The 25,099-nt window shown below is 43.7% G+C and overlaps 1 protein-coding gene across 1 annotated transcript in view; it reads left to right on the top strand.

Moving 5' to 3' along the window:
• The window catches only part of HS3ST3A1 (heparan sulfate-glucosamine 3-sulfotransferase 3A1), a 90,346-nt gene extending 68,087 nt beyond the window's left edge, over positions 1–22,259 (top strand). Inside the window, exon 2 of the mRNA XM_004266824.3 lies at positions 19,176–22,259. Coding sequence (XP_004266872.1) covers positions 19,176–19,797 — 622 coding nt within the window. The 3' untranslated portion in view covers positions 19,798–22,259. The remainder of the gene's footprint in view (positions 1–19,175) is intronic.
• Positions 22,260–25,099: the final 2,840 nt, after the last annotated feature.

Below are 25,099 nucleotides of genomic sequence, written 5' to 3'. Positions count from 1 at the left end.
GGGGTGAGGCATCGGTGGCACACAGGGTGCAGAAGTTGAGGAGATGCTTCCTCTCTGGGTAGTGCAGTGTTGAATTCTTTGCATCTGGGTAGAACAATGATTGTCCCTTTCTAGCTTGAAGCATAAAGAACATCCGACATCCAGAGACAGACCCACCGTGGACAAGTGGCGACTTCCTATGTTTTTCTCAGGCTCCGATTTTCTTATAGATTCTGCCGTTATCATTAGCGGGTCTGTGCATTTTAGTGTTTAAGGGGGTGAGGGCTTTCCTTCTGGATGTTCTTTGATAGTTTGTTAGGACTTTGGGAGAAGCTCTCAGTTCCCAAGAGCCAGACACTATGTTAAAACAGAGTTTGGGACACTGTAAACAAGGTTAGAAATGATATTTTAAATCTTACGAATACATGAGTTTCCCAATGAAGTGAACTTAGAAGGAGAAAATCAGAGGGTGAAGCAATGAGCCTTGGAAGTTACTGGTCTATTTTTACACTTCCTAAGAGCCCACGAATGAGAAAAATTGTGGAATTGCTTGGGAAACTCTGAGGTCCCACACAAACATCAAGGATTCTTGCTTGAATTTATGATCCCAGATAACCCTTGCCCCTTCCCTTTCAGGGCTGCCCTTCTTTCTGACCTGGGAGATGTGTTTTCTGCCCTTTCACGGGTTACCCCAAATTATCAACCAAGAATTCTTGACTCTTCTCCTCTCAGTGCCAAGGAACATTGTGTTGCTTTCTTGAAATAAGCTTGTTTCCTTTGTCATTAAGCCTGGGGAGGGTGAGAACCACGCCTTTCTGTCCGTTTACTTGATTGTTCAGAGGTTTAGAAGGAACCTGCCATCAAGGGCACTGGGAAACGTACCTGCCTTTAAGTTTGATGCTTGAATATCTTGACGACAGTTTGCTTATTAGATCTGCACATCCAGATTCGGTCAGTGTGGGAACCGGTTCAAAAACAATACGTCTTCCTCTCCCACAGAAGCCAACTCAAAAAACAATGGAAGGGAGTTTTCTTTCCAGCCTCACAAGGCACGTTTGGTGGGGGGGGCAGGGGGGAAGGGTCCCACATAACAGCAGCAGGAAAAGAAATATCGATGTGGCTGGTCCTTGGCCCCAGGGATGCAGGCCCGACAGCACCGGAGTTTGCTTTGCTTCCTCTGCTCCAAGCTCACGCCACCAGGGCCCCCGGGAACCACCTTCATGCCGTGGCCGTGAAAAGAGCATGTTTCCCTTCGAATTTTCTGCTTTTGCTGGAGGCTTCCAAAAACAGACACATGGTTCTCTTTGGTTGCAGAGACTTTTAAAAAAAAAGAAAACTGTATGTGTACACGGGCCAGATTTATTTATTTCTCAAGGTAAATTACCTTTGCCTTAACACTCAGGTCCTTCTCTTACAGAAGAAAGCCTTTGAAAAACATGTCTGTTGCCTGTTTGCAAGATTCCAATGATTTATACTCTGAGATGAATAGGGAAGTAGTGCATTTAACATTCCTATGTTTTGACAGAACGTCAAAGATGGCTATACCATCCACCCAGAGACTCTTGCTCATGCTGCCTGGGTGTCTGGGACGGTGGAAGGAGCGTGTGCTTTAGAGCAGAATAGACCTGGATTTTCATTCTGTCCCTTTCACTCATTGCTGTGTGTCTTTGGACAACTCACGTTACCTCTCTGAGTCTACTATCTCATCTGAGAAATTATGCCAGTAATTCTAGCTTTTTGCTGTTGTGAGACATAGGAAAGGATACATCAGATCTTGGCCTACGGTAAACGCTTAGTAAGTGCTCATTTGCTTCATCATGTTCTTCCTAAGACACCTGGACTTGAAACCCTGTCTGCCCTGTGTGTGTTATTGGTAACAGTGCCCTATCTGGGAACCTCACCTTCTAGCAGGGACATACATCTTCTTTTGATGTTTTGGGCACAGAGGACGCGTGGGACAGAGATGGGTCTCCTTCATCCCTGCCCTCTTAAAGGCAGTGACAGCACTCAGCTGGTGGACTTGCTGGACTTTCTGCTAGCTCCAGGCATGAGGGACGTGGCCAGTACAGCCTTCGTCTGAACCAGCCTGAGCACTTTCCCTAGGCATCTGTTACGGGAGCCGCGTTCTTTCCGACCTCATTGACTTTGAAATCAATTCTGTTGATGCAGAACTGCCCTGCTTAATGATTTACACAGATCTTCTTTATTCGATTGGTGGAGTCACACTTCGGAACAGAGCAGCAAGTGTGACGCTGTGCAGAACTTTGACAAGTTACTAAGGAGTGAAAGCCCTGAATCTGCATGGGACCTGAGAGGTGGGATGGCCTTTGAGAGGTGGAGGACGGTGGTCTTATTTTGCTTATGAAGAAACCAAGGCCCAGAGAAGTGACGTGACCTGCTCAGGATCACACAGCTTTTAACAGCAGAATCAAGACCGAATCCACATTTCTCTTCCCAGTTTTGAGTGTCCCATAAGACTGTGGTTTCTTCATGGAAATATGTGATCCATCTGAGCCATATTTTGGGATAAAGCCAATCATGTGTCGTCTTTTGTCTCCATTAGAATTCTTAGGCAGAAATCTTAACTTAAAAAATTAGCCTCGGGCTTCCCTGGTGGCGCAGTGGTTAAAAATCCACCTGCCAGTGCAGGGGACACAGGTTCGAGCCCTGGTCCAGGAAGATCCCACATGCTGCAGAGCAACTAAGCCCGTGCGCCACAACTACTGAGCCCGCGCTCTAGAGCCTGCGTGCCACAACTACTGAAGTCCGCGTGCTTAGAGCCCGTGCTCCATAACAGAGAAGCCACCGCAATAAGAAGCCCGTGCACCACAACAAAGAGTAGCCCCCGCTCACCGCAACTAGAGAAAGCCCGCGTGCAGCAACTTAGACCCAACGCAGCCAAAAATTTAAATAAATGTATAAAAAAAATTTAGCCTCAACTCTGCTGAAGGAGAAACTTACATTTTTCCCCCTTTTTTAAGAGGAAGGGGGCCCTACTTCTTCCTTGAAAAGAACTGTTTTGGGGTTTTTTTTAAAGTAAAATTTCTATCATTTTCCACCTCTAAAGCTTTGGGAACACGTTTGAAAACGTGTTCCGTCCATAAGTCAGCTGTGCAGCCTCCTCCGTTCTCCCATCAATGTTCCTCTCGTTCTCACCACCTTTTTCTCTCTCACCATCAGCCCCCAAACCCAGGGTCTTCAGCTCCTCAAGCCTGGATTACACTGGAGGAGCCTTGCAAAATATCTCACTACCTGCACGATTTTCCTGATCCGTCCGGACTTGTGCTCCAACTCAGATTTAATCTATCACTGACTCTAATCACACTCTCACACTTGCAGCCTCATTTCATACAGTTCCCCTGTTTCAAACAAATTTCTTCATCTTTGTCCAATTCAGAGTCTGGGCCTTTCAGGCTCTTCACAGCTACCCTCTGGGTGAGTTTCACACGTCCTTGGGTTCTCCATCCGTCCAACTGGCTCCATCCAAGTCACCTCGGGCATACCCTTTTCCCATCCCTCTTGTCTGCTGACTTCCTCTCATCCGATGCAACAGAAATAACCTGGCCGTAGGCACTGGGAGGACTTCTGTCACCTTCCATATACTGACTGTGGGAACGTGGACCTGCAGCTCTCCCTCCCTGAATTTCAGCTTCTTCATCAGAAAAACTGGGGAGCATAATGCCTATCTTAAGGGAGAAAACCATTGATAAGATGTTTTGCAAGTGTAATATATTCTTCAGGTATCTCTGCTTGTGTCCACACCTTAGAAACACATCTTCCATGATAACGTGAACCCGGTAGTGCTTATAGCGCTGGGAGAACCTCGTTTGGGACAGAGGCCGGGCAGCTTACGTTCTGATGCTTACCGGGGGTGCGGGGCAAGAGGTCACTATGAGGACCACTGGTTCCTAGAAATGGGAGCTCAGTTCCTTTGCCTTTATGACCTAAACGTCCACAAACTGGAGATGTAGCTGGTTTAGCAAATGCCCTTGTTTGAAATCCATGTGTTCCTTGTAGAATTATGGAAAATTGGTCCATTTATTTTTTTATAAGTGTCGTAAACACTTTTTTAACATCTTTATTGGAGTATAATTGCTTTACAATGGTGTGTTAGTTTCTGCTTTATAACAAAGTGAATCACTTATACATATACGTATGTTCCCATATCTCTTCCCTCTTGCGTCTCCCTCCCTCCCACCCTCCCTATCCCACTCCTCCAGGCGGTCACAAAGCACCGAGCCGATATCCCTGTGCCATGCGGCTGCTTCCCACTAGCTATCTACCTTACGTTTGTTAGTGTGTATGTATATGTCCATGACTCTCTCTTGCCCTGTCACAGCTCACCCTTCCCCCTCCCCATAACCTCAAGTCCGTTCTCCAGTAGGTCTGTGTCTTTATTCCTGTCTTACCCCGAGGTTCTTCATGACATTTTTTTTCTTAAATTCCATATATATGTGTTAGCATACGGTATTTGTCTTTCTTTTTCTGACTTACTTCACTCTGTATGACAGACTCTAGGTCTATCCACCTCATTACAAATAGCTCAATTTCGTTTCTTTTTATGGCTGAGTAATATTCCATTGTATATATGTGCCACATCTTCTTTATCCATTCGTCTGATCATGGGCACTTAGGTTGTTTCCATCTCCGGGCTATTGTAAATAGTGCTGCAATGAACATTTTGGTACATGACCCTTTTTGAATTTTGGTTTCCTCAGGGTATATGCCCAGTAGTGGGATTGCTGGGTCATATGGTAGTTCTATTTGTAGTTTTTTAAGGAACCTCCATACTGTTCTCCATAGTGGCTGAACCAATTCACATTCCCACCAGCAGTGCAAGAGTGTTCCCTTTTCTCCACACCCTCTCCAGCATTTATTGTTGCTAGATTTTTTGATGATGGCCATTCTGACTGGTGTGAGATGATATCTCATTGTAGTTTTGGTTTGCATTTCTCTAATGATTAATAATGTTGAGCATTCTTTCATGTGTTTGTTGGCAGTCTGTTTATCTTCTTTGGAGAAATGTCTATTTAGGTCTTCTGCCCATTTTTGGACTGGGTTCTTTGTTTTTTTGTTATTGAGCTGCATGAGCTGCTTGTAAATTTTGGAGATTAATCCTTTGTCGGTTGCTTCATTTGCAAATATTTTCTCTCATTCTGAGGGTTGTCTTTTGGTCTTGTTTATGGTTTCCTTTGCTGTGCAAAAGCTTTGAAGTTTCATTAGGTCCCATTTGTTTATTTTTGTTTTTATTTCCATTACTCTAGGAGGTGGGTCAGAAAGGATCTTGCTGTGATTTATGTCATAGAGTGTTCTGCCTATGTTTTCCTCTAAGAGTTGGATAGTTTCTGGCCTTACATTTAGGTCTTTAATCCATTTTGAGCTTATTTTTGTGTATGGTGTTAGGGAGTGATCTAATCTCATACTTTTACATGTACCTGTCCAGTTTTCCCAGCACCACTTATTGAAGAGGCTGTCCTTTCTCCACTGTACATTCCTGCCTCCTTTATCAAAGATAAGGTGACCATACGTGCGTGGGTTTATCTCTGGGCTTTCTATCCTGTTCCACTGATCTGTCTTTCTGTTTTTGTGCCAGTACCAAACTGTCTTGATTACTGTAGCTTTGTAGTATAGTCTGAAGTCAGGGAGCCTGATTCCTCCAGCTCCGTTTTTCGTTCTCAAGATTGCTTTGGCTATTCGGGGTCTTTTGTGTTTCCATACAAATTGCGAAATTTTTTGTTCTAGTTCTGTGAAAAATGCCAGTGGTAGTTTGATAGGGATTGCATTGAATCTATAGATTGCTTTGGGTAGTAGAGTCATTTTCACAATGTTGATTCTTCCAATCCAAGTACATGGTATATCTCTCCATCTATTTGTATCATCTTTAATTTCTTCCTTCAGTGTCTTATAATTTTCTGCATACAGGTCTTTTGTCTCCTTAGGTAGGTTTATTCCTAGATATTTTATTCTTTCCATTGCAATGGTACATGGGAGTGTTTTCCTGATTTCACTTTTCAGATTTTTCATCATTAGTGTATAGGAATGCCAGAGATTTCTCTGCATTAATTTTGTACCCTGCTACTTTACAAAATTCATTGATTAGCTCTAGTAGTTTTCTGCTAGCATCTTTAGGATTCTCTATGTGTAGTATCATGTCATCTGCAAACAGTGACAGCTTTACTTCTCCTCTTCCGATTTGGATTCCTTTTATTTCCTTTTCGTCTCTGATTGCTGTGGCTAAAACTTCCAAAACTATGTTGAATAAGAGTGGTGAGAGTGGGCAACCTTGTCTTCTTCCTGATCTTAGTGGAAATGCTTTCAGTTTTTCACCATTGAGGATGATGTTGGCTGTGGGCTGGTCATATATGGCCTTTATTGAGGAGAGTTCCCTCTATGCCTACTTTCTGCAGGGTTTTTATCATAAATGGGTGTTGAATTTTGTCAAAAGCTTTCTCTGCATCTATTGAGATGATCGTATGGTTTTTCTCCTTCAATTTGTTAATATGGTGTATCACGTTGCTTGATATGCGTATATTGAAGAATCCTTGCATTCCTGGAATAAACCCCACTTGATCATGGTGTATGATCCTTTTAATGTGCTGTTGGATTCTGTTTGCTAGTGTTTTGTTGAGGATTTTTGCATCTATGTTCATCAGTGATATTGGCCTGTAGTTTTCTTTCTTTGTGACATCCTTGTCTGGTTTTGGTATCAGGGTGATGGTGGCCTCGTAGAAGGAATTTGGGAGTTTTCCTCCCTCTGCTATATTGTGGAAGAGTTTGAGAAGGATAGGTGTTAGCCCTTCTCTAAATGTTTGATAGAATTCGCCTGTGAAGCCATCTGGTCCTGGGCTTTTGTTTGTTGGAAGATTTTTAATCACAGTTTCAATTTCATTGCTTGTGATTGGTCTGTTCATATTTTCTATTTCTTCCTGATTCAGTCTTGGCAGGTTGTGCCTTTCTAAGAATTTGTCCATTTCTTCCAGGTTGTCCATTTTATTGGCATAGAGTTGCTTGTCGTAATCTCTCATGATCTTTTTTATTTCTGCAGTGTCAGTTGTTACTTCTCCTTTTTCATTTCTAATTCTATTGATTTCAGTCTTCTCCCTTTTTTTCTTGATGAGTCTGGCTAATGGTTTATCTAGTTTGTTTATCTTCTCAAAGAACCAGCTTTTAGTTTATTGATCTTTGCTATTGTTTCCTTCATTTCTTTTTCATTTATTTATCTGATTTTTATGATTTCTTTCCTTCTGCTAACTTAGGGGTTTTTTTGTTCTTCTTTCTCTAATTGCTTGAGGTGCAAGGTTAGGTTGTTTATTCGAGATGTTTCCTGCTTCTTAAGGTGGGCTTGTGTTGCTATAAACTTCCCTCTTAGAATTGCTTTTGCTGCATCCCATAGGTTTTGGGTCATTGTGTCTCCATTGTCATTTCTTTCTAGGTATTTTTTGATTTCCTCTTTGATTTCTTCAGTGATCACTTCGTTATTAAGTAGTGTATTGTTTAGCCTCCATGTGTTTATATTTTTTACAGATCTTTTCCTGTAATTGATATCTAGTCTCATGGCGTTGTGGTCAGAAAAGATACTTGATACAATTTCAATTTTCTTAAATTTACCAAGGCTTGATTTGTGACCCAAGATATGATCTATCCTGGAGAATGTTCCATGGGCACTTGAGAAAAATGTGTATTCTGTTGTTTTGGGATGGAGTGTCCTATAAATATCAATTAAGTCCATCTTGTTTAGTGTATCTAATTTAAAGCTTGTGTTTCCTTATTTATTTTCATTTTGGATGATCTGTCCATGGGTGAAAGTGGGGTGTTTAAGTCCCCTACTATGAATGTGTTACTGTCGATTTCCCCTTTTATGGCTGTTAGTGTTTGCCTTATGTATTGAGGTGCTCCTATGTTGGGTGCATAAATATTTACAATTGTTATATCTTCTTCTTGGATCGATCCCTTGATCATTATGTAGTGTCCTTGTCTCTTTTCATAGTCCTTATTTTAAAGTCTGTTTTGTCTGATATGAGAATTGCTACTCCAGCTTTCTTTTGGTTTCCGTTTGCATGGAATATCTTTTTCCATCCCCTTACTTTCAGTCTGTATGTGTCTCTAGGTCTGAAGTGGGTCTCTTGTAGACAGCATATATAAGGGTCTTTTTTTTGTATCCATTCAGCTAATCTGTGTCTTTTGGTGGGAGCATTCAGTCTATTTACATTTGAGGTAATTATCGATATGTATGTTCCTATTCCCATTTTCTAAATTGTTTTGGGTTCGTTATTATAGGTCTTTTCCTTCTCTTGTGTTTCTTGCCGAGAGAAGATGCTTTAGCATTTGTTGTAAAGCTGGTTTGGTGGTGCTGAACTCTCTCAGCTTTTGCTTGTCTGTAAAGGTTTTAATTTCTCCATCAAATCTGAATGAGATCCTTGCTGGGTAGAGTAGTCTTGGCTGCAGGTTTTTCTCCTTCTTCACTTTCAGTATGTCCTGCCACTCCCTTCTGGCTTGTAGGGTTTCTGCTGAGAGATCAGCTGTTAACCTTATGGGGATTCCCTTAAGTGTTATTTGTCGTTTTTCCCTTGCTGCTTTTAATATGCTTTCTTTGCATTTAATTTTTGACAGTTTGAGTAATATGTTTCTTGGCGTATTTCTCCTTGTATTTATCCTGTATGCGACTCTCTGGGCTTCCTGGACTTGATTAACTGTTTCCTTTCCCATATTAGGGAAGTTTTCAGCTATAATGTCTTCAGATATTTTCTCAGTCCCTTTCTTTTTCTCTTCTTCTTCTGGAACCCCTATAATTCGAATGTTGGTGCGTTTAATGTTGTCCCAGAGGTCTCTGAGACTGTCCTCAGTCCTTTTCATTCTTTTTTCTTTATTCTGCTGTGCAGTAGTTATTTCCACTATTTTATCTTCCGTTCTTCTGCCTCAGTTATTCTGCTATTGATCCCATCTAGAGTACTTTTAATTTCATTTATTGTGTTGTTCATCGTTGCTTGTTTCATCTTTATTTCTTCTAGGTCCTTGTCAACGGATTCTTGCATTTTGTCTATTCTGTTTCCAAGATTCCGGATCATCCTTACTATCATGATTCTGACTTCTTTTTCAGGTAGACTGCCTATTTCCTCTTCATTTGTTAGGTCTGGTGCATTTTTATCTTGCTCCTTTATCTGCTGTGTGTTTTTCTGTCTTCTCATTTTGCTTATCTTACTGTGTTTGCGGTCTCCTTTTTGCAGACTGCAGGTTCGTAGTTCCCGCTGTTTTTGATGTCTGTCTCCAGTGGCTAAGGTTGGTTCAGTGGGTTGTGTAGGCTTCCTGGTGGAGGGGACTAGTGCCTGTGTTGTGGTGGATGAGGCTGGATCTTGTCTCTCTAGTGGGCAGGTTCACGTCTGGTGGTGTGTTTTGGGGTGTCTGTGGCCTTATTATGATTTTAGGCAGCCTCTCTGCTAATGGGTGGGGTTGTGTTCCTGTTTTGCTAGTTGTTTGGCATAGGTTGTCCAGCACTGTGGCTTGCTGGTCGTTGAGTGAAGCTGGGTGCTGGTGTTAAGATGGAGGTCTCTGGGAGATTTTCGCCGTTTGATATTATGTGGAGCTGGGAGGTCTCTTGTGGACCAGTGTCCTGAAGTTGGCTCTCCTACCTCAGAGACAGAGCCCTGACTCCGGGCTGGAGCACCAAGAGCCTTTCATCCACACAGCTCAGAATAAAAGGGAGAAAAAGTAGAGGGAAGTATTAGAAGTATGAGGAAAGAAAGAAGGAAAGGAGGGAAGGAAGGAAGAAAGAAAAAAAAGAAAGAAGCAAAGAAGGCAAGAAGGAAAGGAGGGAGGGAGGGAGGAAGGAGGAGGGAAAGAAGGAAAAAAGACAGAAAGAAGATACAGTGAAAATAAAGTATAATAAAGTTATTGAATTAAAAAATTCTTATTTAGAAAAAAAAAAGGGACGGATAGAACCTTAGAACAAATGTTGGAAGCAAAGCTATACAGACAAAATCTTACACAGAAGCATACACATACACCCTCACTAAAAGAGGTAAACGGGGAAAAATCATAAATCTTGCTGTCAGAGACCACCTCCTCAATTTGGGATGATTCGTTGTCTAAAGGAGGGAAGGAAGGAAGGAAGGAAAGAAAGAATGAAGGTAAAGTATAATAACGTTATTAAAATTAATTATTAAGAAAAAAATTTTTAAAAAAACCATGGACGGATAGAACCCTAGGACAAATGGTGGAAGCAAGACTATACAGACAAGATCTCACACAGAAGCATACACACACACATTCACAAAAAGAGGAAAAGGGAAAAAATCATAGATCTTGCTCCTAAAGTCCACTTCCTTAATTTGGGATGATTGGCTGTCTATTCATGTATTCCACAGATGCAGGGTACATCAAGTTGATTGTGGAGATTTAATCCGCTGCTTCTGAGGCTGCTGGGAGAGATTTCCCTTTCTCTTCTTTGTTCTCACAGCTCACAGGGGCTCAGCTTTGGATTTGGCCCTGCCTCTGCGTGTAGGTCGCTGGAGGGCGTCTGTTTTTTGCTCAGACAGGACGGAGTTAAAGGAGCCGCTGATTCGGGGGCTCTGGCGCACTCAGGCCGGCGGGGAGGGAGGGGCACGGAGTGCGGGGCGGGCCTGCGGAGGCAAATACCAGCGTGACTTTGCACCAGCCTGAGGCGCGCCGTGCGTTCTCCCGGGGAAGTTGTCCCTGGATCCCGGGAACCTGGCAGTGGCGGGCTGCACAGGCTCCACGGAAGAGGGGTGTGGATGGTGACCTGTGCTCGCACACAGGCCCCTTGGTGGAGGCAGCAGCAGCCTTAGCGTCTCCCACTCGTCTCTGGGGTCCGCGCTTTTAGCTGCGGCTCGCGCCCGTCTCTGGGGTTCGCGCTTTTAGCCGCGGCTCGCGCCCGTCTCTGGAGCTCCCTTAAGCAGCGCTCTTAAGCCCCTCTCCTCGTGCACCAGGAAACAAAGAGGGAAGAAAAAGTCTCTTGCCTCTTCGGCAGGTGCACACTTTTCCCTGGACTCCCTCCCGGCTAGCCGTGGTGCACTAACCCCTTCAGGCTATGTTCAAGCCGCCAACCCCAGTCCTCTCCCTGCGCTCCGTCCGAAACCGAAACCCGAGCCTCAGAGCCTCAGCTCGCAGCCCCGCCCGCCCCGGCGGGTGAGCAGACAAGCCTCTCGGGCTGGTGAGTGCCGCTCGGCACCGATCCTCTGTGCGGGAATCTCCCCGCTTTGCCCTCCGCACCCGTTGCTGTGCTCTCCTCCGCGGCTCTGAAGCTCCCCCCTCCGCCCCCCGCAGTCTCCGCCCGCGAAGGGGCTTCCTAGTGTGTGGAACTTCTCCTCCTTCACACCTCCCTCCCACTGGTGCAGGTGCCGTCCCTATTCTTTTGTCTCTTTTTTCTTTTTTTTCTTTTGCCCTACCCAGGTACGTGGGGAGTTTCTTGCCTTTTGGGAGGTCTGAGGTCTTCTTCCAGCGTTCAGTAGGTGTTCTGTAGGAGTTGTTCCATGTGTAGATGTATTTCTGGTGTATCTGTGGGGAGGAAGGTGATCTGCACGTCTTACTCTTCCGCCATCTTCAAGGTCCCCCCTCCCTTGCTGCTTTTAATATGCTTTCTTTGTATTTAATTTTTGACAGTTTGATTAATATGTGTCTTGGCGTGTTTCTCCTTGGATTTATCCTGTATGGGACTCTCTGTGCTTACTGGACTTGATTAACTGTTTCCTTTCCCATATTAGGGAAGTTTTCAACTATAATCTCTTCAAATATTTCCTCAGTCCCTTTCTTTTTCTCTTCTTCTTCTGGGACCCCTATAATTCCAATGTTGGTGCGTTTAATGTTGTCCCAGAGGTCTCTGAGACTGTCCTCAGTTCTTTTCATTCTTTTTTCTTTATTCTGCTCTGCAATAGTTATTTCCACTATTTTATCTTCCAGGTCACTTATCCGTTGTTCTGCCTCAGTTATTCTGCTATTGATCCCATCTAGAGTCTTTTTCATTTATTGTGTTGTTCATCATTGTTTGTTTCATCTTTAGTTCTTCCAGGTCCTTGTTAAATGTTTCTTGCATTTTCTCCATTCTATTTCCAAGATTTTGGATCATCTTTACTATCATTATTCTGACTTCTTTTTCAGGTAGATTGCCTATTTCCTCTTCATTTGTTTGGTCTGGTGGGTTTTTGTCTTGCTCCTTCATCTGCTGTGTGTTTCTCTGTCTTCTCATTTTGCTTATCTTACTGTGTTTGGGGTCTCCTTTTTGCAGGCTGCACGTTCGTAGTTCCCGTTGTTTGTGGCGTGTCTCCAGTGGCTAAGGTTGGTTCAGTGGGTTGTGTAGGCTTCCTGGTGGAGGGGACTAGTGCCTGTGTTGTGGTGGATGAGGCTGGATCTTGTCTTTCTGGTGGGCAGGTCCACATCTGGTGGTGTGTTTTGGGGTGTCTGTGGCCTTATTATGATTTTAGGCAGCCTCTCTGCTAATGGGTGGGGTTGTGTTCCTGTCTTGCTAGTAGTTTGGCATAGGATGTCCAGTTCTGTAGCTTGCTGGTCATAGAGTGAATCTGGGTGCTGGTGTTGAGATGGAGATCTCTCGGAGATTTTCGCCGTTTGATATTATGTGGAGCTGGGAGGTCTCTTGTGGACCAGTGTCCTGCAGTTGGCTCTCCCGACCTCAGAGGCACAGCACTGACTCCTGGCTGCAGCACCAAGAGCCTTTCATCCACACAGCTCAGAATAAAAGGGAGGAAAAGTAGAGCGAAAGAATTAGTAGAAGTAGGAAGAAAGAAAGAAAGAGAGAGAGAGAGAGAGAGAGAGAGAGAGGAAGAAAGAAAGAGAGAAAGAAAGAGAAAGAGAGGAAGGAAGGAGAAAGAGAGAGAGAAAGAAAGGAAGGAAGGAAGGAAAGGAAGCAGGAAAGAAGAAAAGGAAAGGAAAGAAGGAAAGAAAGGAGGGAGGGAGGAAGGAAGGAGGGAAGGAAGGAGAAAAGAAAGAAGATACAGTAAAATAAAATAAAGTATAATAAAGTTATTAAAAAATAATTATTTAGAAAAAAAAAGGGACGGATAGAACCTTAGGACAAATTGTGGAAGCAAAGCTATACCGACAGAAGCATACACATACACCCTCACAAAAAGAGGTAAAGGGGAAAAAGTCATAAATGTTGCTCCCGAAGTCCACCTCCTCAATTTGGGATGATTCGTTGTCTATTCAGGTATTTCACAGATGCAGGTACATCAAGTTGATTGCAGAGCTTTAATCCGCTGCTTCTGAGGCTGCTGGGAGAGATTTCCCTTTCTCTTCTGTGTTCTCACAGCTCCTGGGGCTCAGCTTTGGATTTGGCCCCGCCTCTGTGTGTAGGTCGCTGGAAGGCGTCTGTTTTTTGCTCAGACAGGACGGGGTTTAAGGAGCCGCTGATTCGGGGGCTCTTGCTCACTCAGGCCGGGGGGAGGGAGGGGCACAGAGTGCGGGGCGAGCCTGCGGCAGCAGAGGCCAGCGTGACTTTGCACCAGCCTGAGGCGCGCCGTGCGTTCTCCCGGGGAAGTTGTCCCTGGATCCCGGGAACCTGGCAGTGGCGGGCTGCACAGGCTCCCCGGAAGGGGGTGTGGAGAGTGACCTGTGCTGGCACACAGGCCCCTTGGTGGCGGCAGCAGCAGCCTTAGCGTCTCCCGCCCGTCTCTGGGGTCCGCGCTTTTAGCTGCAGCTCGCGCCCGACTCTGGGGTTCGCGCTTTTAGCCACGGCTCGCGCCCGTCTCTGGAGTTCCCTTAAGCAGCGCTCTGAAACCCCTCTCCTCGCGCACCAGGAAATAAAGAGGGAAGAAAAAGTCTCTTGCCTCTTCGGCAGCTGCAGACCTTTTCCCGGACTCCCTCCCGGCCAGCTGTGGTGCACTAACCCCTTCAGGCTGTGTTCACGCCACCAACCCCAGTCCTCTCCCTGCGCTCCGACCGAAGCCCGAGCCTCAACTCCCAGCCCCGCCTGCCCCGGCAGGTGAGCAGACAAGCCTCTCAGGCTGGTGAGTGCTGGTCAGCACCCATCCTCTGTGCGGGAATCTCCCCGCTTTGCCCTCCGCACCCGTTGCTGTGCACTCCTCCGTGGCTCCGAAGCTCCCCCCTCCGCCTCCCGAAGTCTCTGCCCGCGAAGGGGCTTCCTAGTGTGTGGAAACCTTTCATCCTTCACAGCTCCCTACCACTAGTGTAGGTCCCGTCCCGATTCTTTTGTCTCTGTTTTTTCTTTTGCCCTACCCAGGTACGTGGGGAGTTTCTTGCCTTTTGGGAGGTCTGAGGTCTTCTGTCAGCATTCAGTAGGTGTTCTGTAGGAGTTGCTCCACATGTAGATGTATTTCTGGTGTATCTGTGGAGGGGAAGGTGATCTCCACGTCTTACTCTTCCGCCATCTTCCCCTCCGCCCTCTGTAAGTGTCGTAAACTTTTTACTGAAGTATAGCACCATTCAGAAAAGGACACAGATCCTGGCATACAACTCAGTGACTTTTCACAAGGTGGATACACTTGTGAAACCAGCACCCAGGTCCTGCACTGGGATATTCCTGACTTTCCAGAAGCCCCCTGTGGCCCCTTTTGGTCACTAAGCGCCCCCCTCCACAAAGGCAACAGCTGTCCTGACATCTAACACTACAGGTGGGTTTTGCCCCTGAGAAGCCAAGCTCATCTCTCCCACCAGAACCAGCCAGCCTCTGTCCTTCCAGAGAATTCGGCTTTGCCAGCTCACAGCTCGCACATCAGCCTCCTTGCCATCCAGATGTCCTCAGCAGGAGGCCTCAAGCGAGCATGTGTGTGGACGTCCCAGGAACACGCCCGGGGGTCTCTGATCTCCCCTGGACCGGGGTTATCTGGACGGAATGGGGTTCTCCTGACTGCTGGGAATTCTGTACACTGGGCGTCACTTTCTTAAGAGCAGTGCTTGGGTGTGTTCCTTGTAGAATTGTCATGCTGACACTTCGTTACAATCCAGATTTCCCAAGCTCTTGGCTTGATTCTTCTGGCGAGATTGGAAAGGTTATGCGTAGCACATGGTCACCCTGCTGGTAGTTAAAAAATCAGAAGCACTATAAACAAAAAGGTAAACAAAAAGGAAATGAGAAATGACACAGGCCACAAACATTTCCGATCTCAGCTCCATAAAATCTCATCATGATTATATTCCCCTTTGGTCTTGCAAGAGGAAAGCAAGGCCACCATCTTCTTCAGGTACCTCATGCTAGTGTTTAATTACCTGCAAAGCCAAAAAGATTCATTTACTAATTCAAGTCTATCGATGCAATTTGAAGTCTTTGCCCTCTGGGTGAGTTCTCTTTTTAATAAATCAGGGTAAAACAGACATAATATTTACCATCTTAACCATTCTTACGTGTCCAGGTCAACAGCGGTAAGTACATTTATGGTGCTGAGCAGTCACTCTTCAGAACTCTTTTCATCTGGAAAAACTAAAACTCTGTCCCCATCAAATACAAACTCCTCGTCCCCCCACCCCCAGGCCCTGGCGATCACTATCTTACTTTCCATCTCTGTGGATTCGACTCCTCTAGAGACCTCATACAAGTGGAATCACGCAATCTGTGTCCGGCTTACTTCACTCAGCATAAAGTCCTCAAGGTTCATCCACGTTGCAGCAGGTGTCAGAATCCTGTTCCTTTTTTAGGGCTGAACAATACTCCACTGCGTGGAGAGATCACATTTGCCTGCCCATCCAGCCCTCTATGGATATTTGTGTTGCTTCTACTTTTTGGCTATGGAGAATTCTCCTTTTGTTCTTTGGGGACAAAGAACAAATGTGTGGGACACACCTGGTAATAATCCTTCATTTGCTTGTAAAACCACTTCTTCTCCTTGTCATATTCAGGAGAAGACAAGTAAGCGTCTCTAATTTTTCTTTATTATTCTAGTTTCTACCCATTTCTCCTCTCCTATACTTACTATAAATGTCTCCAAATTCTTTTCACTATGGAGAAGTGAATGGAATAGCCAATACTGTTTGCCTGGAAATTAAGGCGTCCTAGGACCTCCCCTTCCCATTGTTCAGTGGAATTTCTCACCCTCCGCCCCAGCTTGTCCTGTCTTTAGACAAACCTCAAATGTCTTCTCATTGCGTACACCTTTCCGCTCCCCTCGCGTGCCTGGTGTTTCTGCAAAGCTCTCATCGTACTGGGATGGCTCTTTCATCGCCCATCCCAGGCCGAGCCCTTGCACAGAGCAGAGTCACAGTACATGCCTCACTCCGGTAAGGAAGGAAGATTTCTAAGTTTGCCTAAACACCTCGAAATACGATATTCCAAAGTACATGTGCATTTTGTTTTTTGTGATAGAGGAGCTCCTTTCTGAACGTTAAAATTCAAATTGCAGTAAGAAAATGAATGTAGAATTTAAAAGGGAGATTGCTCTTTAAAGAATTCTGTTGTGAATCCTTTTACCAAACAACTGTGCTCTACAATGTAAGCCTCATTGAGGATTTATTTACACTTGCACGTCTTTGTTTTTGAGGAAAGTAGACTGCAGAGAGTTCATAGTTAACCCGACTCCCCATCCCAATGGGGATGCTAAACCCGTCAGCTTTCCTCATCCTGTAGATGACAGTAATTAATGTGTTCTTCCTCTGAAATCCTATTTTAGCTGCTTCCTCTTCAAACTCCTCCTATTTTGGATAGCTCTTTTTCCTACCCTACTGAGATAATTTAAAATATGGTTTCTTTTTTCAGAAATATTGGTAATAGTTCCTCTGGAATGGCACATTCTGCAGCTTTAATCTCTGCTGAAAGGCTACTGGGGAGTCTGTGCTTTTCCCCAGGGCCAGAGGGCAGGAAGGCTGAGATTACCAACCAGTAGCTCCCACGTGAAGTATGTTATCTCTATTTTACTGGCCGAAATATGAGGTCGAGTGGTTAAAAGTCAGAGACGATAGGGAAGGAGGCAAGAATGCTGACTTTAAAAAAAATCACCAGATACTCCTTCTTGTAGTTTCAGTGATGCGTGATGCTTGATGCTTGCTTCTACAGTCCAAAACTTTTTCACACCTTTGAGCCAATTTTCTTCACTGAGATAGTCCAACAGTTTCTGGATAGATCTCCTGGCTCATCTTATAAAAGTGTAACTAAACTTCCAAAGTAGGTTGGTCTAGCCTATTTCTCAATTCCATGAAGGGAATATATATATATATATATATATATATATAGTGCGTATGTAGATGTATATACAGTGGTGAAATCTGTGAATTCATGTCACGCAGTGGCTCCAGCATTGCGTTGGCAGTAAAGACAGTCTGTGTCTCCCTTGTGTCAACACTGACCTCTCTGGTCTTTGCTTTATCCTACCCAGACCTTCAGGCATTTTTAAGAAATGGGGAATGGGCACACATTAAAAGTTCTTTTGAAAAAGGAATTGCAGATTTTTAAAACAACAAAGAAAACAACAGAAATGAGATATCTAATTATCATTTCCCCCTCCAAAAAAAAGTAAAGATAACTTGACTGAAACATCAAAGAAGGCAAAAGTGTGAGAAAACCTGCGTCATTAAACTAACACAGCACCAGTGGCTTATGGCCACAACTGTTGAGGAATCTGTGCCGGGTGTAATGCAGATGGGCACCAGACTGTTTATGAACCAGCTGATATTATGTCTGAGATAAACTTCAAAATAATTCATTTAGAAAAATATTAATTGCCAAAATTGACACAAGATGAGGCAGAGTATTACAAAAAACAATAACCACAGAAGAAACTGAAAAGATACTTGAAGATTCTAATCCCTTTCTTACCCTCTACCCCAAAAGTACCAGTATTAGGTGGTTTTGTAGATGACCCATCAAATTTTGAAGGAATAGAAAAATATTTTGCTATTGAAACTTCTTTAGGATATAGAAAAATATGAAACATTTCTCATTTTATTTGTGGAATAATTCATGTTCTCAGAATTGATTAAGCTATTGATCAAAAGAAAAACTACAGGAACATCTCATTAATGCATATGGATGACAAATCCAAAGCAAAATAATGATGAATCAAGTCTAGGACTATATTGAAAGAATAATATACCATGATCAGATAGGGTTTACTCCAGGAATAAAAGTGAATCTAATATTAGGGTACTTACCAGTTTGGATCAGTGGATCAAAGGACAAAATACATTTTGTCATTGCAATAAATCTCCCAAATACATTTATCTAATATTGACTTGAACAATGTCTATTTCTTATAAAACTTGGAATTAGCAAGACGGTGCCTTAAAATTAGAAAAAAAAAATATATATATATATATGTATTTCATATATATAATAAATAGTGGCTTTAATGGCAGTACACTTTTGGAAGGATAAATAGGTTTTATCTCTCCTACTCACAGTTTTGGACTGGCTTCGAGACCCATCACTTCTCAGCAGGAACGCATGCTCAAACTAGGTAGCAATCTCCGCTCCATCAAGACTCCAACAGGATTTCTTTTTTCCACAGGACAAAGTGATTCTAACATTCATCTGGAAGAATAAACAGACAAGAATCATTAAGAACGTTTTGAACAACAGAGTCAGAATTTACTTTGATGTACATGAAAATACACCATAATGTGATAACTGGGCCAATGGAAAGAGGAACCAAGATATTCAGACTACTGGTGGAAGGATGGCATTTGAAATTATTAGATAAAAGATGGATTATTTCATGTCTTGTTTGTTACAGGAAAATTCAGGAATTATAAAGAGAAGTATTTTGTGTACTATGCAATGGTATTATGTTGACCGTAATTGCTTTGTTTGTTAGAAAACTACAGAAAGGGCTCAGGGTATTTTAACACCATCCCATAGTCATATAATTGTGTTTATTACACTATCCTAATTCACCTAAAGAATTAGATCAAGGTTATTTTCTTACAGCCTTGTGGGTTGATAATTATAAAAAATAAAAATTACACAGCGCGTATTCTATGCCAGGCACTTTTCTAAGCTGTTGAGGTATACGAATAACGTTTAATCATCACAACAACCGTAGGAGATCGGTAGTGTTAGTATTTCCCATTAAGTACATCTGCGAGGAACCAGGGGTGCACAGCCTTGCGTCTGTGCGACTTCTCCGCGATCACGGTCACACATCTAGTAAGCGGAGCAGTTGGTACCTCAACTCAGGCTCCGGGTCTGTAAGACCCTCCCTCTGCCGGGAAGGAGCTCGCGGTGGCAATCAGGGGAAGGCGCTCAGTTTTCAGGCCCTAACGTGCCTTTCTGCTCCGCGCAGGGACCTGATGCCGAGGACCCTGGAGGGGCAGATCACCATGGAGAAGACGCCCAGCTACTTCGTGACGCGCGAGGCGCCCGCGCGCATCTCGGCCATGTCCAAGGACACCAAGCTCCTGGTGGTGGTGCGGGACCCGGTGACCAGGGCCGTCTCGGACTACACGCAGACGCGGTCCAAGCGGCCCGACATCCCCAGCTTCGAGAGCCTGGCCTTCAGGAACCGGACGGCGGGCCTCGTGGACCGGGCGTGGAGCGCCATCCAGATCGGCCTGTACGCCGAGCACCTGGAGCGCTGGCTGCGCCACTTCCCCGCCCGCCAGCTGCTCTTCGTGAGCGGCGAGCGGCTGGTGCGCGACCCGGCCGGTGAGCTGGGCCGCGTGCAGGACTTCCTGGGCCTCAAGCGCATCATCTCCGACAAGCACTTCTACTTCAACCAGACCAAGGGCTTCCCCTGCCTCAAGAAGGCCGAGGGCAGCGGCCGCCCTCACTGCCTGGGCAAGACCAAGGGCAGACCCCACCCCGAGATCGACGGCCAGGTCCTGCGGCGGCTGCGCGACTTCTACCGGCCCTTCAACCGCAAGTTCTACCAGATGACGGGCCACGACTTCGGCTGGGACGGATAACCTTATAACTTAAAAAGAAAAAAAAAATATCAGAAGATAATATATTTTTTTTACCAATCGGTAGAGAAGAGGCAGTTTAATATTTGCGCTGCTGATATTTCAGTATTTTTTTCCCATGAATGTTGTTAAAGAGATTGTTCTCGAGATTGTTCTCGCCTCCGCCCTCACCGTCATGTACAACTGTGCGCGCAAACATCTGGAGAAACAAAAAAGGAAACGTGCACGCATCTAACTAAATTCTCTCCATTTTCCATTTTCACTTCATGTTTTATGTGCACAGTTATGAAGTATGAGCATCAGCTGCCGTGAAAACTTTTAAGAAACTCCTGAGGGTACAGCTCGTGCACCCTCTCCTGTTTTAACAAAGCCCGGATAAGATAAGATTGATGTCTACCCTTATGTTTTTCTCCCTTTAGTTTTTCTCCTGTGCCACTTTTTCTTAACCCCTTTTCCCAGTTAGTGATTCTGTATGTTTGCACATCACTTCCCAGTTACCACAGTGCTTTCAAATACAGTATCTTTCTTGATCCTTATACTCAGATGTGATATAATAACATAATACATGGAGATTATTACCCCCGTTTTACAGATAAGGAAACTGAGTCTCAGGGAGCTTAAGTGATGTGTCCTAAGGCCAGATGGCGGACTATGGACAAAACCTTACCTTCCACTTGTTCCCTATTTTGTGCCACTTTTTCCAGTGAGAATGGGAAAGGCACAGACAGCCTTTAGAAATGGTTAGCTAGTTTGGGGACCAACAGAGAGGGTTTCCTGTTGCTTTCTAAGTTCTAGGCTAGCCTCTATGGCACTCAGACACCTTACACAGTTGTACTCAAGGAAACCACTCTGTCTTGGACACAACATCTTTTAAGAGCCAATCTTGGGTTGTTAAAGCACCCTAAGACATGGATATCTCGACTCAATTGAAGTTGAGAGAAATTATTGGATCCTTGTATGGAGAACAAGATGGCCAGTCACACTAGGAGTACAAGGTGTGGTAGGAGAAGAATTTACCTATTCTTGTTTTGACTGTATTTTCCTTTTTTTCTTAAAGAAAAACCCACTTCAGTAAGAGCTTACAAATATGAATCTCATTTTACAAACCTCTTTTTTAACAAAGAAAATCTGCCTCTCTCTGTAGTATCTTATTTCTAAACTTGCAGCTAGTACTAAAAAAAGGTCAATCAACATCTTATTTACAAGGCCCCAATTTTTCAGGGGTGGAGGGAGGGCTGTCACTTTGTCACTTTATTTTTCCCCATTTCCTCTTTGTACCAGTTATAACCTCATATTCGTTAATATTTGGAAAACAAGAAGTGCAGATATGGGTAAACTGGTGATTTTTCCTCTTCTCCCATCTGTTTCTGCCTGTTCCCCATTTAGATAGCTCAAATAAATCAATAGTTTATTAAGAGTATTCCTCTCCTCTCTGAGTGGGCATTAACGAGATTAGCATTAATGGGAATTAAATTGGTTTAGAGAAGAGCACATATGCACAAACTATATAAAACATTCATAATTAGTCTGTCAGCAACATTTTTATTACAGGTTTATTAAACCCAAGAGGAAAATGTCTCCAATCTCATGGAAATTTTCCATATCTGCTAAAATGTAAAGGACCAGACACTCCAGTATTCTAAAAGAATATTCTTCTCCAGTGTTGTCAATCAAAAGAAACTAAAGTTGTTTTAAAATATGCAGTTTCATTGTGCATTTGACATAGATGCTGCATCGGGTGAAGTAAATATTTCTTGAGACGTCTAACACGGGATTAAAATGAAGGAAAAAAATCTAAGTTTCTAGATATTCTATCATTGCTCTAAATCTCTGGATTTATTAATTCTCTTTTACGGGGGTTAAGTAAACCCCCAATCCAGGTCCCCTTTCCCAGCCGACAGCCTTCCCTTCTAGGCCCTCAGTTTCCCGATGCTACAGCCTGTTTTTTTTGTTCTACTTGAATCATCACTACCAGCAACAAGAAACGCATTTTAAACTCTTTTCGTCTTTTCTCTTAACTCACGTTTGTGCTTCTGACTCCCTAATAAGCATGTGCCGGACCTTCTGCGAAGGTGGCTTTTGCACAGGGACACAAGTGCATCTAACAACTGTATTCAGCAACCTTCATCTTTTTGTGTTAAGAAATAATAAAAGAACAGAATTGAGTGCAAAGAGCCTCTTCTTGCATGTAGATTTTTTGTTTGGTCATATGATTTTTAAAATGAATGACTACAGAGCATTCCAGGAAAGCCTTCTAACTTCTAAGATTTCGTAAGAGTGGCAGAGGTTTTAGATCCCAGCCAAGTGTATAAAGATCTTGGGTCAGTGTTACCTCAGAACAGGAATTTTCCATTTCTGCCTTTATGTGGTACTTCCTCTTGTTGTACACGGACTTGGCCTCGGCTTTCCTTCGTCCATTTGGCTACATCAGCTCCTAGGCTGTGCTCTTGATTTGAACATTGTGGTCCCCCTCCTCCAAGCTCACCCCTCTCAGAGAACCAGAGGGCCACAGCTTCATTCTGAATCGTTTGCTTCTGAGGCCACACCCGTAGTGTATGAATTCTTCCAGTAACTAAGAAATTTTAAGGGAAATTAATTTTGTCCTATTAACTATAGATTAATAAGCTTCTAGAGAACAGATATTTATTATTCCAGAAGTATTAATCCCACTCTAATTTTCTTATTTTCAAAAATCCTCAAAGTTAGAATAAACCTGAATGGTAATGCGGATTAAATCCCCATTTGGCACTTGAGTCCTTTCTTTAGCTGGTTATGCAGGGGTTTAAAACATTGATGTGTCTCTAAATTAACTCTTGATTTTACAGTTGTAAAGAGGATACGTTTCTTCTAAACACCTGCATCCTGTTCTGTCAGCTGAGACCTGCCAAATCTGTTACCCACGAAGATAACCAACATTTAATATGTGAATAAATGTGTCTATAAAGCGATAATAGCTTGTATTAGTGTAGCAGATTACCCTAAGTACATCTTCTCCCCTTAAACCAACACCTACTCTCCACTTACATTCCACCGTACAGATCAAAAACTAACACTTAAGACAGTGGCTCTCAACGAAAAGCAGTTTTTCATTCCAAGTGATGTCTGGAGATATTTGGGGGTCCCAAGCATGGTGGATTATAGATGCCATCTAATAATGTACATGAGAGCCTTCATAACAAAGTATTATCACACCCAAAATGTGTGATAATTCTTTGTTATCACACATAGACATCAGCACCTCACTGGTGCTGAGGTTTCCAGTTGACGAAGAAGTACACCAGTTACAGCTAGTCTGTGTCCAAACCAGACTTTAATTAAGGTTTGGCTAGTAATTCTTTCACTCACCGCTCTAGGTTTTCTCTTGAAAACCTTTCCTTCTCTAACTCTGTAAGTGACTCCACTATAACTAGATCAGTGTTTAAGGGTGTGCTTTGTCAAGAGAAGTACTAAAGAGAAGCATCGCTGAGCTGGGTTTTTTACAACTGAGATACAGGAGCAGCTTGTAACAAATGGATCACTGCATTTCTGGGAAGTGGAATCAGTCAGCTTCGGGTGGAAAAATGTCATTCTGATAAAACATTTCTGAAGTCTTTTTCAAGTTCAAGTCTTGCAGCTTCAGTTTGCCTCCATGAGAGTGCCATGACAGTATTTCTTGTCACCTGACACAACCAAGTGTCGAGAAATAGAAGTAAATGGCTCGACTTCTGTAAACCAGCTAAATCCAGATAGATGTGCTATGGTTTACAATTGGCCCTGAATGGCTGAGTAATAGCAAAGGAAGATGAATTCTTACTGCCACATTTTCTAGAAACCCCAGGTCTTTGTATGGGCCCACCATAGAATCAAGGAAGAGACAATCGTATGGTTCCCCAAATTAAGAAAATATGGCTCACCGTCCAGTGAAAGTCTTAGTGTAGAAATAAAACACCCACCTGTTCTCCTATTGCATCCTGTAATCACTGAGGAAGAAGGGGACTTTAAAAACCCAAACATCAAGAAACGTCAGCGCTACTGTAGAATTTATGGTCTTTGAAATATCTTCATCAACGTGAAGACAGATTTGCATTCAGAGCCTCAATTATATGGTGAAAACCATGGACAGGGAAAGTACAGACCTGTTTGTCACATCATGAAATTGTGGAATGGCAGGTCTTTCGTTTAAAGCTTAAAGAAATGAATTTTGGAAAATTACAAGGCAGTGCAACCTCAAATACAGAGTAACAAAATAATGGATTTTCGTTACGTCAGGAGGAAATAAAACTGAAAATAGAAATTGCTTCTAATATATGAATCCATCGTGGGACATTTAGGATATTTAGTTAGTATGTTTCAGGCTATAACCCTAATTATCTAGTTAAATTTCCAACAGTTGGTTGTGTTCTTTTAATAGCTATAGGCTCAACATCTTAATTCTCCTCTAATTTTACTGTCAAAATAAAAAGTAACAATACAGAGGGATCATACATTCTGTTGTGAGTCCTTTTCATCCCCCAGTTCCTGGGTCTGATATTTTAGGTATATTCGAAGGATCACATGTGATGAGAAATGGCATCCTTCGTTAGCTCCTCCTGGCTGGTACACGATGAGGCCAGATTCCTAGGTTGGCGCTAACTGATAACTCCTCAGGGGCATTCAGGTTACTGTCTGGTCTAGACGTTGTCCAACTATGGTCCACGTCCCCAAAGTCACTTTATAGTAATCATAAAGTGTGTACCATCCTTGGGGGCTTGTTTTCATCACAAAGAGAAGTGATGTGCCTTTTCCCCTCCTACCTCCTAGACCCCCGCTTCCTTCACTTCTCAAGTAACTTCTCCCCCCATCCTGCCTGTGTCCGCTGCTCCCTTGTGTCCTTACGGGCTTAACCCTACTGGTCTAAGTTCTGCCCTCTCATCAGAAGCACCATACTTGATGGTGTCCACTTCACGCTTCAGATTCGTGGGGAAAACCTTGTGGTCCACCTGGGGCAACTGCTCTGAGCTTTAGCTCTACGGAAAGTAGTCTGTTTATCTGATGTAGACACCCAGACAGATGCAGGTCAGATGAGTTTCATTTTCCCAGAGAATACTTACATTAGGAAAACAGGGCCCAAAGGAAGATGGATGAAACAGAGGTGAAAGTTGTGGGCACATTTTTGACTGGAGCTGGAGGTGTTCTTGGAACCTCCCAGGTTCCCAGGGCCCTGCCCTTCATCCCTGACCTGAAGAACCAGGGTCAGCAACTTGGCATTCCACTCCTGAAAGGTTGTCTGCCTCTGGTCTGGGCAATGGCATTTTCCTCCCACCTGTTTTCCCACAAAGCCTTATCT

This window comes from Orcinus orca, chromosome 19 (genome assembly GCF_937001465.1).
Source record: "Orcinus orca chromosome 19, mOrcOrc1.1, whole genome shotgun sequence".
NCBI classification, from domain to species: domain Eukaryota; kingdom Metazoa; phylum Chordata; class Mammalia; order Artiodactyla; family Delphinidae; genus Orcinus; species Orcinus orca.
The sequence above is the reverse complement of the archived record's forward strand: the minus strand, read 5'-3'. Positions and strand labels throughout refer to the sequence as shown.